Source organism: Lipotes vexillifer, unplaced genomic scaffold (assembly GCF_000442215.2).
Source record: "Lipotes vexillifer unplaced genomic scaffold, Lipotes_vexillifer_v1.1 scaffold589, whole genome shotgun sequence".
Classification (NCBI taxonomy): Eukaryota; Metazoa; Chordata; class Mammalia; order Artiodactyla; family Lipotidae; genus Lipotes; species Lipotes vexillifer.
Window position 1 is genome coordinate 812749 of NW_006796123.1, and position 17081 is coordinate 829829.

The following is a 17081-nucleotide window of genomic DNA, read 5'->3' on the forward strand; positions in this document are numbered from 1 at the left end:
TTCCCTACAAACGACAGAATAGACTAAAGAGACCCAATAGAATTAGTAAAATTGTGCAGGACAATAAAAGTGCCTGGATTATATGTCTTGGTTGCTGTTTCCTGCAGCCCTTCTTGAGAGCTTTAGTAGAACTGGACCAGACAACGAGAAGAGGATGGAAGAATTTTTATCTGAATGGCTTGGCAGGAAACGTAAAGGTTTTCTGCCGAGAAAGAGGAATTTCCACTTGTGTCAGCAAGATGTGAATGAAAGAAGAAAGAAAAGTGCAAAAAGAAATAAACAAAAAATCATACAGGTGCCTTCAAACCCCAAGGCGCAAGGTTTTGGAAAGCTTCAGAATCATAGTTAATACTATGCTGTTGAGTTGAATGTATCCCCGAGGGGTTAGAGGGAAGTTGACCAGCCTCTCTGAAAGTCTGAATTAGAGGAGACTCAGCAAAAGACTTTCCCAAACCGGATCTTGTCCAAACCTCCTTCAAGAATGTCTGCCTGGTCTATACGCCCACACCCAACAGCTGAACAAGCTCCTTTTCCTTTCCAATAGCCTCCTCCCGACATTGACTTAACTGTCCGTTGGTCTACAGCACCAACCCTGTGGCCTGTGTTTCTCTTCTCAGGTGGTTCCAAGTCTAGAAAAAAATCACAGTCATAACGGCTGCGAGGGCAACAGCCATTCGTTTTTACTGGTCTGCTTTGCTGGGACACACGGACACCTTGACACGGTTGCATCTGTATGAATCCAGTGTAGAGAATGGCTGGCCTGGGCCAGTTTGCATGCTTTGTGTCCACTCAAGCAACCCTATACCCCCTGGATGCAATTTCTCACACAAGTTGCCGAAACACTTTCTCGGAACCCCGACTGAATTTGCTTTTGCCTTTTGGTTGGGAGATTCCCAATTTGGTGGGAACAGGAAATCTCCAAACTTGATGCTTGCAGGTTCCTCCTCCATCCTTATTAGCAAAAATACGTGCCAGTCTGGGTCATCCTGCCTTCAAAAACAGATCAGTAGGGATTATATCTGGCTCAGCAGAGGGCATGTTCCCTTGTATTTAAAAAAGGCACATTAAGTGGCTTGATGTGTGGGAAATGACCTCTGTCACCTTCAGCTTTCAGGGAGAGTGTGGCACTTTTGACCGACGTGTACTTGTTGGGTTTGTGATTGTTCTGAAAAGAACAAAACTCAAAACAACTGCAAGACACACCCTAAGTTGGATAAGGAAACCGATCTTGAATCACACACATCGCAGATTTTTTATTTAAAATTCATTACTTATCACAGTGCTTAACACACTGAGAGAGGGAAAAGTCAGGAAATGTTTTCTACCTTAAGGTTTAAGAGAAAGGCCCAAATCTTCTTTTCCCCGCCATATAAATTGTCAGGTTTAGAATCATAGGGAACTGATTTGATCGCCAGCTCACTGACCTGTGACTTTGGGCAAGTTCATCTCTCTAAGCCTGTTCCCTTCATCTGTAAAGTAGGATGATATTAGTACCCACCGTAAGGTTTGGAAGCATCAATACTGTTGCTTTGAAATGGTGCTGCCTTATTTTTGGTATGTATTTCTCAGGTGTGCTTCATCGTTTCACTGATGGGGGTCCTGAGATGGGCAAGTCAGGGGTTGGCACACTTTTTCTGAAAAGGGCCAGCTAGTAAATATTTTAGCTAGTAAATATTTGCGTGGGCCCTTCGGGCCCTCTGCTCTTATAGGGATAAAGCAGCCATAGACAATACGAAAATGAGTAAGCCTGGCTGGGTTCCCGTAAAAATTTATTCATGGACACTGAAATTTGAATTTCATATACTTTTCACGTGTCATGAAATATTCTTCCTCTTTTGAATTTTTTTTCAGCTATTTGAAAATGTTCAGTCCATTCTTGGTACACAGCCCATGCAGAAACAGTCTGTGGGTGTAAGTTGCCAACAATCATCCTAAGAGAATTTGCCTGATCATTTTTAGTATTGTTCAGGGAGAAACAGCAAATGTATTTCTTGGGCAGGTTCAAGTGTCTCAAGTCATTGTAGCAAACCAAGTAGAGAAGAGATTGATATTTTCAATGCAAATTTCAAGCAGGCATACTTTGTAAATGTTGATTATGGGCCTGATCCAAGATACATTGAAAAAAGTGGGTGAAAGAGATGGCCAGTTAAATTATAGGTCATTAACTTGGATCCTCTTTCTGGTTGTGAAACAGCGATTATTCTCTCCCAAGACCTCCAGCCTGGTGATTGGTGATGGCTCATTTTATATAAGGGGAAGCAGCAGCCCAGAGAAATCCTGTGACTTGCCTGAAGTCCAACCAGTGTAACAGGAGAATCAGTCCTGGAAACTTAGCCATCCACCTCCTGACCCAGGGCACTTGCATCCCACTGTCCTGCTTGGCATGATTATCAAACAGATAATGAGGAGATTAGTGCTGGTACCCGGCATTCATAGATGCTATAATTTATAAAGATCCTTTTCATATTTTGTTTAACCCTCAGGAAACCCTGGCAAGTAAGCAGGGCAAGTTTTATTGTCTGCCCGTTAAGTGAGGCAACTGACAATCTGATATAATTTAAGTTACCCAGGGTCACACACCCATGAATGCTAGAGGCAAGTCTGGGACCTAGGTTTTCTAACTCCTTTTATTATACCATGTTGCCTTATTACATGTACGATACGGCACTTGATGTCATTAATATCCAAACATTAAAAAAAAAATTGAAAAAGAAATAACCCCCTGCCCTGGCTCCAGCCCCTGGCAGTGATTTTTAAGTGGAGGTTTGTGTTATGAGAGTTTTTTGCTTTCAGAATGCTGCACGTGCCTCCTGTAAAAAGGTTGAATTAAATGATTTTATTTTTGGTAAGTGCCCCATGTAAGTTTATTATTTATTTATTTTGGTACTTTTTGCTTCAGCTCATTTTGACTAAACAAAGCACTGCTGTATTTTTATTGCATACCCCATCATTAAAAGAAATTGAAAAGATGCGTGTTAGTTTGAATATTGCATGGATGGAAATCTGGCACTTTTAGGAACGGTTACAATTCCTAATAGTGCATTTTAAGGAGTCGGGTTTTGTTCTTGATTAAAAAATAAAAACTTTCTGAAATTTGCTATAATTCGATAATCTTGGGGGAGAGGGTCTCAGCTCACTGTGACCCTGGTTCTATTGACTTATTCAGCATTCCCTTCCAGCCTGTGGGAGGGGAAGTATACTCTGGGGCCACATGACGGGCCTTTCATTTGTTGGTAAATAATCCACGCAAAGCTGCTTCCAAGCGCAAGTTTTCCCCTCTTTTCTATAAGCCATATGCTTCTTTAACCATTCGACTTACGCCCCTTTCCATAAACTACATACAGCTTTAACTGTTGGCACTATTGTTAACTTGAACACAAACCAAATACTCAGACGGCTCTGGCATTTAAGTCCGCTACACAATCCCCCAGAAGATGGTGGTAAATGTTCCTTTGCACAAATAGCTGTTCAGAACCTGGAGACCCTGGATAACAGGTCTGTTGGTTACAGACTGAAGTCTCCTTTCCTGATCACTTGTATAGGAAGAGGTAGAATAATTTTAACAATGACGATCATCTTCACCTATACGTGTAAGGAAATGACAAGCGAATCAGTGCTCAGCTTTCAGAGACTTTACGGTAGACTTTGCAGGAATCACTCATCATTGATAATAAATGAGAAAGTCCCGAAGACCTGGCGCTGAAGGATGGCCTGAGGCGGCTTGCTTAAACTTATTAAGCCTCAGGGTACTTACCTGAATAACTGGGAGGATGGGACTGAGTACCTGGTAGACTGGTGAGCAGCCAATGGGATTAATGCCTTTGCACTGGGCACACGACCTGGCTTTTAGTACAAGCTCAGGAATATGAACAACAGCCGTGGTTTAATGATAATTTCTAATGCACTTTCCCTTTATACCTTTCAGGGGGTGCCCTGGTGAAAGCTGAGTTCCCAAGTTTAGCAGGAAGTGATGTTAGGGCATTTTTGGTACTTGTTTGGAAGGCAGTCGTGTATAGATACAGAATAATTAAAAAGTCGCATAATTTTAAATAAATGAATTTATTGACATCTCCGTAAATCCCAGCATCATTGTAAGGTGTTATTAATGCATGTAAAAATAGCCTAGCAGGCACTTACAGTCTTAAGAGGTGGGATAAGTAGTTTAAAACAAGACTACAGGAGATAAACTTGTGGGATAATTTTTCAATATATGTGTACTTAATTTGGACTTCTCTAGAGAATTATTGTGAAGGTCATACTTAGGATAGAATTAAAACCAAGAGTAAAAGAAATCGGCTATATCTGCAGTCTAAAGTGGTTGGGAAATATAGAAACATAAAGGAAAAATAATCCATAGAAATATTTTCATGCTATCTTGGTGTGTTTTTTAAACTTAAAAAAATTTGCATAGAAATAATTATATATTTGTCTTCCTCCCTTAAAAAATTTGGAGGCATGGTGGTCTAGTGGGTGAGTGGACTCTGAATTCCAGTTCAGGCTCTGCCTCTTTCTAGCTGTGTTTTCTTGGATAAATATGCCTCAGTTTTTGTATCTGTATAATGAGAAGCACAACAGTATTTACCTCATAGGATTGGCACGTAACATCTTAGAACAGTACTTGGCATTCAATAAAATTCTTTCTTATACTCATTAAAGTCCTTGATTGCACTGTATTTGATGATATAGTATTCCATCCTATCATAAGATAATGGACCTTAATTTTGTTACTGAGTTTTCCTACTGTAAATAACACTGTGATGAATATCCTTGAATATACATTGTCTTCTTTTCTAATTTTTTTCCCTTAAGATACATCCTGGAGGTGGAATCATTTGATACAGCCGATTATGGAAATATTTTAATAGCGTGAGAAAGTGACTATCCCTCTGTATCCTCCCTAACACTCAATATTATTGCTTTTGCAATTTTACTATAATGTTCCTCATTGTTTTGGGGTACAAGCTTTATTAGCAAAGGTGTGTAAGTTCCTTTAGGGTAGTAGTTAGTCTCCAGTGTAGCAGAATCCAGTCTGCTACCTGTTTTTGTACAACCTACGTGCAAAGAATGGCTCTTCACATTTTTAAATGTGATGTGAAAATTACCTGAAATTCAGATTTCAGTGTCCGTAAATAAAGTAGTGGGACACAGCCATGTTCATTGGTTTATATCTTGTCTGTGGCGGCTTTTATGCTGCAGCAGAGTTGGATGGTTGAGAAGTTCGCAGACGTATGCTAGGGCATTGATCAGAATTCAAATTCAAATTTATTTTATATTTCTTGACGCTGAGTAGAGAGGTCAAACAGCCAGATCTTTAAGTGGGAGCTTTAGAGTCCGACTGCCTGGGCTCCAGGCTCTGCTTGTGAACCGTCTGTGTAACTTGGGTAAGTTAACCCAGCTTCTCTGTACCATGGTTTCTTACCTGGCAAATGAGCAGAATGACATTGTCTTTCTGATCAGGATACAGTGAAGAGTAAGCAAGACAGGTGAAGCTCTCCCTATGTCATAGTAAGCAAATGTTAGCTGTATTTCACTGGTACATGGTTAATGGATTTGAATTGGTCGGAAGAATGAATGAGACTAAAATTACTTGTATTTTGGAAATGTAGATGAATTTGGTCTTTTGTTTCCTTAATCGCTTTTATTGGGGCTTCTTGAATATAAAAATGCATTCCCCTGGCATTGGGACATTAAGTTCTCCTGAATGTGTCTGGAAAGCTAGCAAAAGGGCAGAAGAAAGGTCTGACTGTGTCCTGGTTTCTAGTCTCATGCAGAGGAGAATGGGCGATTGTTGTCTGCCCCGTCCAGTTGGTCAGAGGAGGGGAGAGCAGCGGGGGTACCAAAGCATCCTGTCTTGGCTGTGACCATAAACATGGGCTTTGGGGGAGATTACGTTTTGTGACCATTACTGCTTTACTCATAATATCTGAGCCATTCCTGGAAAGTGTTTCCCAAAGTTGCAGACCTTTGTGGCTAAGTAGCTAGAAGTAGGCTGACCTCTCTAGTAAAAGCGTGAAGAATCAAAACGTGGTATTTTCATTTGGATTTCTCGAATGCACATTTCATAACTAAGGTCAAAGTGGGCAGTGGCTAGAGGGACCTTCCGTGGTTAGAAACCTGACCCGGGCAGCCCCTGGCCTTGCCCAGAGGCTGGGTCAGCAGAGGCAAGCGCCCTGGCACCATCCCTAAATCTTGTCCCAGCGTGGGTGGAGCCTCCAGCCCCTTTCAGTACAGTAATGATATTCACTTGATATTTAAATGCACTCTCGGAGGGTCTGATTCCTCCCATGGAGTAAGCATGGTCTTTAAAATGTTATTAAAAATATAATACCACCATATGCTCAGGCTTTCTTAGTACCCCGCCTTCTAAAAACAAAAACCAGGCAACATAAACACACCAGATGAAGCCAGTTAAATTTGTGCTCACCCCTGCAATTTAAAACATGGTGGAAAAGTTAGGAAATGGGACTTTGATGTAGGGACGGGGACAGGGTGGGCGCGAACCTGGGAACCACCATTCAAAAGTGCGGCCAGAAGAAGCTGTCACACCCAGAGATTTTTTCATGCCTACCTTTAAAAGAAGAGCAGGAATTCCCTGGAGGCCCAGTGGTTAGGACTCCGTGCTTCCGCTGCAGGGGGCATGGGTTCGATCCCTGGTTGGGGAACTAAGATCCCGCAAGCCGCCTGGTGCGGCCAAAAATAAAAAATAAAAAATAAATAAAGGAAGAGCAGGCCCTGCGTCTTCCTGCTGGACAGGAGCTGGGGTAGATCTCCAGGGCGATCGATAGGCTTGGTCCCATTGGAGGATGCAGCTGGCAGCAGCAGCCTGGACCCTCTAGCCTTGTGAACAGACATTTCACTCTTTCTGTTGTGACTGTGGGTTGCAGATGTCATTATGGAAAGTTAACTGCTCAGGTCTACAGGTGCAAAGCAAGGAAGAGGGACTCTTCATTCTTTGCTTATAAAACACTCAAACTGGGGCTTCCCTGGTGGCGCAGTGGTTGAGAGTCCGCCTGCCGACGCAGGGGACGTGGGTTCGTGTCCCGGTCCGGGAAGATCCCACATGCCGCGGAGCGGCTGGGCCCGTGAGCCATGGCCGCCGAGCCTGCGCGTCCGGAGCCTGTGCTCCGCAACGGGGGGGGGGAAAAAAAAACCACTCAAACTAAGTTCTCAGAGAAATCTCTAATACTTCAGTGTTCCTGAGACTGTTACTCGCAGATAGGCATAAATGCACTATTAAGCAGAAGGGGAAAAAATGGGGCCCTCCTGAGAATTTATTGTACTGCCTTTGATGTCACTAATTAACTCACTCTGTGTAAGCAGCGACTAGCAACTAATAGCAGGCTAATAGAAGAGGCTTCATGACATTTTAGAATTTTTAATGCAAGGAAGGGTCTTCGCGAGCTCAAGGAAAACAAGGAAGATCTCTGTTTTATAGGAGAGCCTGCCGGGACCCTCAGGGGCCTGTTTTGGTCTTTTTTTTTTTTTCTCTTCCCAGGTACAGGTGGGGCTTGACTAGTGCTTTCTGTCTGGAAGTTTGAAAGCTGGTTCGTAAGGTTGGGTTTGTGCTGGGTGTTACTGGACCAGGTCACAGCGACTCTTTGCTGTCCACATCATTAACGCCTAGAAGCATCCTCCCAGATGTGGGCAGGGGTGTGGACCTCTGATTGGTGAGGGTTCAGAGAGAGGCACAAGGAAAGAGAATGAAAACCCTATAGGCCACAGGGCATGCCTGGTGAGGCCTCAGATGTGAAGCTGATGGTGTGATTGGCTCCTGATTTTTCAGATGGCAAGGAGCCCTTATTGTATGATCTTTTTGAAAAGGCAAGAGGCTGCTTGCTCTCTGCTGCCCTGGAACAGCCATGTCAGGTTTGCCCTTCAGTTTATCTAAAGTCTCATCTTGCTTTCTCTCCACTCTTTCTATCCCAGGAGCCCCTTTTGAAGCTGGGTGGAGCTCTGTAAGCTGAGTAGTAGGGAGTGAGGCCAGAAATTGCCTTGGGTTCAGTTCTAACCTACACTTGGGAGCAAATAGTTTCTGGTGAAGGGCTGGTGGGATATGGGTCAGTCTGGACTATGTTTTGTACTTTGGCAAAAAGAACTCTAGAAATGTGAAAACAATTATGGCATTCTTACTACTCTGATTGAGGGCGTTTTGTACTTTCTCTCCTTCCCCCTTGGGATCTCCTGGTTGACAAAAGTGGGAAGAGAGAGCTACCCGTTAATCCTTGAGCCCATGATCTTTGAGGGAAGGTTGCCACTTGAATTTCTCCAAAGCTTCAAATCCCCCGGCAGCCCGCTCGTGTTGCAGGCCTTGCAGTCGGTTTAAAGGTTGCAGACAAAGTGGAGAGCTCTCCCCCATCCATCTGGGCCACTCCCTCTATCATCACTCATTGTGAATGGGAGATGTATGTGTAGCCGCATAAGGGCGATGTCTGACCCCAAGGACGTTGGAAATGTTCTTAGAGAAGGCATTGTTTACTCCTCCCCTTGGAAGCCAAGCTCTAAGACATTCTAGGGAGCAGCCTCTGGCTTAGGCATCAGTGCAATCAGGATGGAAAGAGGCAAGATTCTGCTTATAAAAACTAGAGGAACTTCCCCCCAGCCCCCAACTTCCTGGCATAATTCTACAATGCTTACGAATGTACTTAGCCTCTTCTCTTTCATTTCTGATCTCTCTTTGGTCAAAGTCTTAGAGGGAATTCTGAAACAGGGAGGCAAGGACTTGGGTTCCATTGGTTTTTTTTTTTTTTTTTTTTTTTTTTTTTGCGGTATGTGGGCCTCTCACTGTTGTGGCCTCTCCCATTGTGGAGCACAGGCTCCGGACGAGCAGGCTCAGCGGCCATGGCTCACGGGCCCAGCCGCTCCACGGCATGTGGGATCTTCCCAGACCGGGGCACGAACCCGTATCCCCTGCATCGGCAGGCGGACTCTCAACCACTGCGCCACCAGGGAAGCCCCCATTGGTTTTTATTCAAAGAAAATCAGAATGTAAATAGCCACAGAAATAAAAGCTGACAAGATGCAACCAATGTATAATAGGAAAACATGAAATAATGCTCTTTCCAAACACAGCCAGGCAATTTCCTGGGAGGAAAGCAGAAAACGATGTTCTGTTTCTTGCTCAGAAGAGGAAGCTGGGGCCCCAGGCTCGTGGGAGCACATTAAAAACTGCAGTAACACACAGATGCCATGGGTTGAGCCTCAGCGTGTGAAAGGGTATGTGTGTGTGTGTGTTTGTATGTAGCCTGTATAGGGCATGTGTGTGTCTTCATGCCTTAGTACCATAAGATGCTTCATGGTACTAAGACCCTGAGGTTGGATGTCTCCCTATGGATTTGTCACTGGGACCCTCTGCGTGCTTCCCAGGAGTAGACTTATGTTGATAAAAACTTAATAGGAGAGTATCAAAGGTTTGAAAATGTCTGTGCATCAAAATGTAATTACTTTTTCCCCCCTTTTATGATGGTTATGGGGGTGGAGGCTGGGAGTGCATACAAGTTCCAGGTATCATTCCCCAAACCTGCCTGGGAGCAGACGTCTTGTCCTGTTAACAGGACTTTGTGGCCTCAGTAAGGCGTGGCTGGGATTCCTCTTACATCACTTACTCATCAGGGATGTGGCTGCCTGTTTCTGATTAGGAAACTGGACCTAACACCTTGTCCTGCTGCAACAGTGGGTTCTGGTGAGGATCAAGTGAGATGACATACATGATAAAGCGCTCTGTAGTGGAAAAGGATTATTTATTTTCTTAAGGAAGGGGGTGACGTCTGCTGGTGAGGGGTCAGGAATAGCCCTCTACGTGTTGATTGAGCCTCAGCCCTGTGTTTTAATCCATTTGAAGACAACTTGATTATATCGTTCAGTTTGGAAATGATGAGGTTTCACAAACGCAGACCTTATTAAGCACGGAAATATTATTTTCTTGTTCGAATCCCATTCGCCTCGAAATCTTTTTCGAGTATGCAGTCTTCCCCTCCCCACCCCCTCAACATTTTGTGGCTTCTCTCCCTCTCCCCAGCCGCCCTGTCTTTTGGGCTCACTGAAATCTGAGTGCCACTTTTCTTGGAAAACCTGATATTCTGACTTCAGTTTTGTAATTTAATGATGGAGAGTTTCCTTAGTAAACCAAATTTAGAGTCCTAGAATGCTTATCTTATATCCAGACCTTGAACATAAAAGGCATTTTATACCGCAATTGTTCATTTAATGAGCAATTGCAGAGTGCAGGCCGGTTAAGGGATTGAGCTATATGCACTATTATTGCAAGAAGTATTCCGAAATACCAGAAATAGGACGTAAGCTCTGATCAGGGAGACTGCGAGCACAATTACCTTCTTTTCAAATCCTTCTGTGACACTGCAGGAGGAAAAAGGACTTTGAAACTTGAAAGGAAAGAGCTTGCTTTCAACCTCAAAAGCTAGGAGGAAAGGGCTCTGAAATTTGCTCTGAATTCCCAATTCACCATTAGCCTGTTTCTTCCTTTAGCCTCAAGGCATTCTCTGCTTTTTGAAAAGATGTTAAGAAATTCAGTCACAATAGAGAGCCTAGTTCTGATGTGTTTCCCTCGGTCCATTGAGGTCTGGGCTCCAGCCTTTGTGTGCAGTGAATTGAGCTGAGCATCTAGCTGGTTGGAGAGAGGTGAATGAGCAGTTGCTGTGCAGTGGCGAATTCTGGCATAGAAAGAAGCTCCCCCTCTTCCTTTATTTTCCAGCATGCATTCCTGTACAACCCTTGCTAGTGGCCATATGTGGCATCGAGCCTGTTCTTAAGTCAATACGGGATCCTTGGTTTATTGCAACTCTTGTTAAGTTTGTCTTGTAATTGAAGCTGCTGTTGACCTTGCTTGGGGACCGTTTGTAAAACCGTTTATTTAGCATAAACTGAAATAATAAACCCTCCTTCTCTTGGACTGATTGTGATAGGGTGACATTAGTTTGATTTAATGATTAGCCAGCCTGACCCTTCTGCTGGAGAGAGCGGCTTGAATAGAGAGAGTTCACTCCGAAGCACTCAGAAAGAATACTAATGAGCTTGTTAAATTTAGCATGGCTCCAACCACTTTTAATTCCTCTAATGGGAGCAAGCACTGCCTGGGAGAGGGAGAGGGCCAAGGCGCAGGGGGGGGCAGGGAGACACCGAGAATGTTCCTCGAGGGTCTGCACCGCTAGAGAAAGCCCACCAAGAGAAGTTTGCAGAAAGTAGCTAGCCAGAGCCTGGGACGAGTTGTAAGTATTTGTTTTCTTTTGCTCTGTGTCTCCTGTGTCTTGGGGGAAGAGAGGAGTGATGCTCTTAAAACGGGATTTCAAGGGACAGCTTAAAATCCGTGTTCCTTTCAGAGGTGAGCACGTGTACCTCCCGGGAGTTCCTCATCCGCTAATTCGGTCAGGGGGACAGGAGGTGTTCCCAGTTAGTGATGCAGCGTAGGGTTTTACTTTTCTATCCGAAGAATCCTCTGAAACTGTTCTTCCCATTCCGAGGCGAAAGAGCACTTGTTTCCTGGGTCGTGAGGAGAAATCGTCCAGGAGTTTGCGAGCGTGCACAGGCGTGTGTGTTGAGTCCTGCTTCAGGCAACATGATTACTTCCTTTAAACCTTCACTGTAAACTGTCTCAGCAGTGTTGGCCAGGAGGCCACTTTTGAGTTTTGAGAGTTTATGGCACTAAGCGTGTTCCATGCCATGTGGGTTGCCTTTGGAAGAGCTTGGAAGATCTGGGACAGTTTCTAAAGTGAGATGCAGGGGCAGCTCTCCCTAGGGCGTTAGGAATTCCTTAACTTCCCCTGGAGCACAGATCTACAGAAGGCAGGGGGGGGTCCCAAGTGGGATCCCGATGACAGTTTCGAAAATAATTTTCTCCTGAAGCTTTTAGTGAATCGCATGTCTCAGTGTGACCCCCGAGCTTGCAGCTGTTGAACGGAGAGAGGCATGAACAGTCGCCTTGTGTTTGGCTGTTCAAGTCCATTGGCAGATGCTTCTGGAGGACTGGGCTGTTTGCTTACATTTTTGCAGCCGACTTCTGCTTGTTGCCATGGTGGACAGTATGTTTCTGTCAATAATTTGGCCTGGCGTAGCCTGTCTGCTCTGACTCTCAAACTTTATTGAACAACTCAGCTCAACTGAGCAGGATTAGACAGCTCTCGTCTTTTTGGCTTGCTGAAGTGGTTACTAAATTTATAAGAGCAGGCAGGAATATTGCTTGGAAAGTTCCCTTTCCACTGTAGAGTGCATGCCTTCAAGCCTCTTAGCTGTTTGTATTCTGGGGTATGTGTACTGTCAAGTTTTCATCTGAGTGCCCCTCAGAATCCACTCAGTACACGAGATGAACTTCATGAAATAATCCGTCTGCTGGAATGTTCTGGAGGGGGAGGGTAGGTGAAAATTTGGGAGCATTGACTCTTGTAAAAGTCAGTCTGATGAAAGTTTCCACGTGCAAAAAAATGCTGGCCTGCATTGTACTTTACTAAGGGAATTCATTCTTTTTTTCAGTATTAAATGTTTGAACTTTGCCGATTTCTTGTTATAATTTGATATTCACACATGTTGTGTTAACTCTCATGAAGAAAATAATTTTTAGCTAAAACGTCACCCCCCGTTTCCACTTACCCCGCCACACGACTTCCTTCTCCCACCGGTGGGGAGAAGGTGGGAGGGCTGTGATCAGACCATGCCAATTACTCAGTGATTCGCGAAGTTGGATGCAGATGCTCATCCGTAGAGGCATCACGTCGAAGAAACTCACCGTGTTACAGGGACGCAGTTTTAAGAGAAGAAAAGTTAATTTCTTCTAGGAAGATTAAGTCAAGGGAATCCTGTTTTAAACCTGGAACAGATTAGTAGGGCTTGGTTAGTCATCTTGCCCAGAGAATGCTAATTATGTGTCACAGCCCCATTTGATAGGGGCTTTCTGCTTTTCCAAATGAAGGGGCATTCTACAGAATGTGCCCCTCAGCGCTATACGGTCGGAAGTAGAAATTTGTGCAGGCGCAAATCAGTGGAAAATATGACTTTGGTCATTTGTGCATTATAGGAATTTTTATAAAACCGACTAAGAGTTTTGAAGTGGTTTTGACACCCTTCTGCTTTTACGTCACTGCAAACCCTCGTTCTATAGCCTGCAACTTCACTGCTGTTAAAGTATGGGAGTGGCCTAGGGCCTAAAAGTATCAGTCAGAAAGGAAAATAAAAATGTAGGGTTTGTTATTTTTTCCTTGAGTTTGTTTTTAAATTAGCAAAAGCATGGTTGGAATTGCTTTTGCAAAGATCAATGGGTGAAAATGTGGGATTGCACCATTTTCTTTTTTAGTAGTTACTTGATAGATTAAACTCATAATTTATCCTATCATTACAAGGTTTTGGGGTGAGGATCTGCACAAAATAACGCTAGAATAACGTTTCACAGTTATCCAGCAGTAGTCAGCAAAATTACTGTTAAAGTCCAGAACATACCTCATTGCCTATTCAGTTTTGGAAGTCATTTGCTAGGCTAAAAAAAAAAAAAATTGCTTATTTCTTCAAGTCCCAAACATAGGCAGAAAAATGAGAGTTTCTACTGGCTTTAGGTAGTTCAGATTATTCGTCATCACAAAGCAGTAGTTGTTAGTTTGTATTTTCACGCTCATTCAAATTTATAGCTATTCTTCTGAATTTGTCAAAAGAGCTGTGAAACTGCTAAAGCATATTTCTTCTGTTTTTTTTTAGAGGCTCTCAGCCAGACATACCTGCTTTCTGGGATACTTTGAAGAGAAGTTTGTGTATTGAGATCAGATGAGTTCAAAATCTGCTCATCTAAATAGTACAACAGTATGATTATTTATACCCACATATAGTTTTTGTTTTTAGAATCAGGAACAGGAAACAGCTTTCAAATGAGGTGTCTAAGCAGTGTCCCAACAGCTTGGTTTCCATCAGCACTTATCTGCCAGAGTACAGTCTGTGGATTAAACACAGAGCCTGTGTGGGCGTAGTTTAGAGTGTGTGTATGATTCTAACAGATGAATCGGTCCACTAGTTGTGGGTTCCGATCGCCCGTTCAGTTTGATTTTATGCCTCAGCTCTTTGATCTGCTATTACAGAAAGGTCATCCAATCACATTGGCAGAGAATCATAGTGGACAGATGGAAAGTTCTTACAGATGAAAAGGAGAACTATTAGGGAGCTGGCATTTCAGCAAGCCATTGCTTACATGTTGGAAGTGACGTCTGGAGCCCACCAGAGCATGGATGTAGATCAGTGTAACTGATGCCCTCCACACCCATAGCCTCACCCCGTTTTCGTCTTAGCTCTCAGCTCTGCTCTGTGGGCTGAAGCAGGAAGTGTCCTGCAAGGGGCACTGTAGGTTTCCATGATTGGCATCTTTATCCCTTGGAACCAATGGGTTTTCTGTCCCATGTCTGGCTCTGTTTCATCTCTCAGTGGGTCACAAATCTGACTTAAAAAAAAAAACCCAAATCACAAAAACTTTGTGATCGCTTTCTAATGGGTCCTTTTCTGAGGAACAGAGGTCCCTCGCTTCCTAGATCACCCGGAGGCCTGGCTTCCTCAGACCAGGGGAAACTGGACATGCACAGCCTTAGACTGGCGAAACTTCCAGTTCCATGGGGGACCCGCGGGGATACTGGAGAGTCCCCGCTGAGCCTCCCTGGCAGATTCGGCTGGAAACCGGGGATGAGAATTTGCTGACCCCCTACATCTCAAGTGAATAGGCTCATTTCCTGCCCGCCTTCCTCCTTCGATTTGTATCTTGGACCCTCATTCATAAGCAGTTTTGGCTTGAGACTGTCCCGTCGTGGTGTAGCTTTCAAAGTTGCCAAGAATGAGAAATAGGCTTCTTTTGCGGGGGTAGATGGATGGAGAGGGAGCCCTAGCTGATGGCTGCTCACAGAGTTTCCGTTTCCCTTCCTTCTTCAGAGGATGAAAGTCCTGGACAGACCTATCACAGAGAGAGAAGAAACGCAGTCACCATGCAGCCACAGAGCGTGCCGGGGCTGGGCAAGATCAGTGAGGAACCGTCGACATCCAGTGACGAGAGGGCCTCGCTGATCAAGAAGGAGATCCATGGGTCCCTGCCCCACCTGGCCGAGCCCTCTGTCCCCTACCGCGGGGCTGTGTTTGCCATGGACCCCAGGAACGGCTACATGGAGCCTCACTACCGTAAGTGGTCCCCTCCCCATGGCACTTGCTGTAGGAGCCGCGGCGGGCTCTGCGTGTGTGGGCGTGTGTGGGCACGTGTGTGCATGCGCTTAATTAATGAGGTATTTGGCATGTATTAATTTATACAAATGGAATTTATACAAACGTTTAATTTAGTGTCTGCTTTACTTCCTACTTCTCCCACATCCTGTCCATTCTTTTTAGGGAAAGCCATTTCCGTGCATCCCTAAGCAGCTCAGGCCTCGGAGGGGGTTGGAGGGCCGCCGTCAGGAAGGTGTCCGTCTGTGGCTAATCCACGTGGACCTTTCCCGGGAACTAGAACCAGGTTTGCTCCACCCAAGTAGATGCTGCTAGAGGAAAACTGGTAGAGGGGGGCAGTTATTGAAGTGGGAGGCATTAGCAGATGTCTTTAACGGCAGCCATTCCCCTTTTCAGTGATTTGTGTTTGTTTGGTTTTTTGCTTCATTGTTGAGGAGGAGCAAACCTCTTCTAACCAACCAAGGCTGAATTCCTTCCTATGGAAGATTTTTCTATGTGTCCTACTTTCTTCTGGAATCAGCAGACCAGAAGGCCTCGGAAAGGTCCTTTTCCATCACTCAGAAAGTTTAAGAAATTAATTAGAGCTCCGAACACACCTATACAACAGTTTTCTCCCAAGGCAGAACGTAAAGGAAAATATACAAGGGTTAAGTTTATTTCTGGCCTGGTTCTAGTTTAACAAAAATGTAATTCGGTGGTGGAGTAATGAAGTTCATATTGAGATGCCCAGGCTTGCAGCTCTTGATTACAGATTTATCACCTTGCCAGGATACAGACCTGCTCCGACTCCAGATGGACCATCGCGCTCCAGGGAGGGGGGACTGGTTTGTGTTTCCCTTTTTCCACATCGTTCAGAAATTTTAGTGTTTTAAGGCAAAAGGTCATTAGCCAGATGACTGATGAGTGAGGACAGCTGATTAGTGCATGGTTTTTGGCTCAAGAAAGTGCCCAGGATAAAAGCTAATTTCATCCCTTCATTAGTTGGCTTGAAGCAGAGGGGAATGTTCACTCATCAGGGTGCAGATCAAAGAGCTTCGCACAACCTTAAGTCTCAGTAAATGCTGCTTCTTCCTCCCCCCAAGGAGAGTATATTGTTGGTAAAGACGGAAGATACATTATTTTCTTCAGTGGAGGGAGATTTCTTTTAAGTGGTCAGAGGCATGGAGGAAAAGGTTTGATGGCTTCTTGTTCGCTTTTTAAAAAGGCTACAACTTCTCTGTTTAAAAAGTGCTTATCAGCCCTGTGGCTACAGTTGTTACTTTTACAGATACAGAAATAAGGAGGAGGTGTAGTGTGTATGTTCCTTTCCTTCCCTCTTTAGAGGTTTCTTTCATTTTATTTGATTTCTCCTTTATTTTCGGAATGAGAGTTTACAACAGTGTGGGTAGGGTTTTTCTCCGAGCACATTCCTAAGTTTTCTACATTGTGTTTTTGTGGATGGGTCTGCATTAGCTCTCATCCATGCAGAAAATTGGAGGGACTGTACATACTCTCGACCTATATTAATATTCCCGGAGAGTGCGCTTACTTTTGAAAAAAGATCAAGTCCAGATTATTCGCCACACGTTCCCTGTCTTGTTTTTGCCCTTCCATGGGAACACAACTTTCCAACTTTCCCCATCTCCTATTTGTGTTGTGTTTTCGACTCCAGATGCCCACTAATTGGTGAGATAGTTAATTGGTCAGGACAGCTGCCCGAAGTAGGCAGATGACTGCTAACTTTCTGTCTGTGCCGTCCAACTTGCAGCTTGCTCTTGGTCCGTTTGTGCTAACGGTTTGCCCATTGAATTCTCTCCCTGTCATTTGAGGGGCCGGGATCTCTGCACACCTGAGGCCCTCATCCCCTCTCGGTGGTCCATGTGTGCGACTCCCCCCGCCCCCCCCCCCCCCCCCCCCCC

The 17081-nt window shown here is 44.4% G+C and overlaps 1 protein-coding gene across 1 annotated transcript in view; it reads left to right on the forward strand.

The window, feature by feature from the left end:
• The window catches only part of GLI3 (GLI family zinc finger 3), a 277633-nt gene that overhangs the window by 68684 nt on the left and 191868 nt on the right, over positions 1-17081 (forward strand). The window contains exon 2 of the mRNA XM_007468195.1: positions 14902-15144. Coding sequence (XP_007468257.1) covers positions 14902-15144 — 243 coding nt within the window. The remainder of the gene's footprint in view (positions 1-14901; positions 15145-17081) is intronic.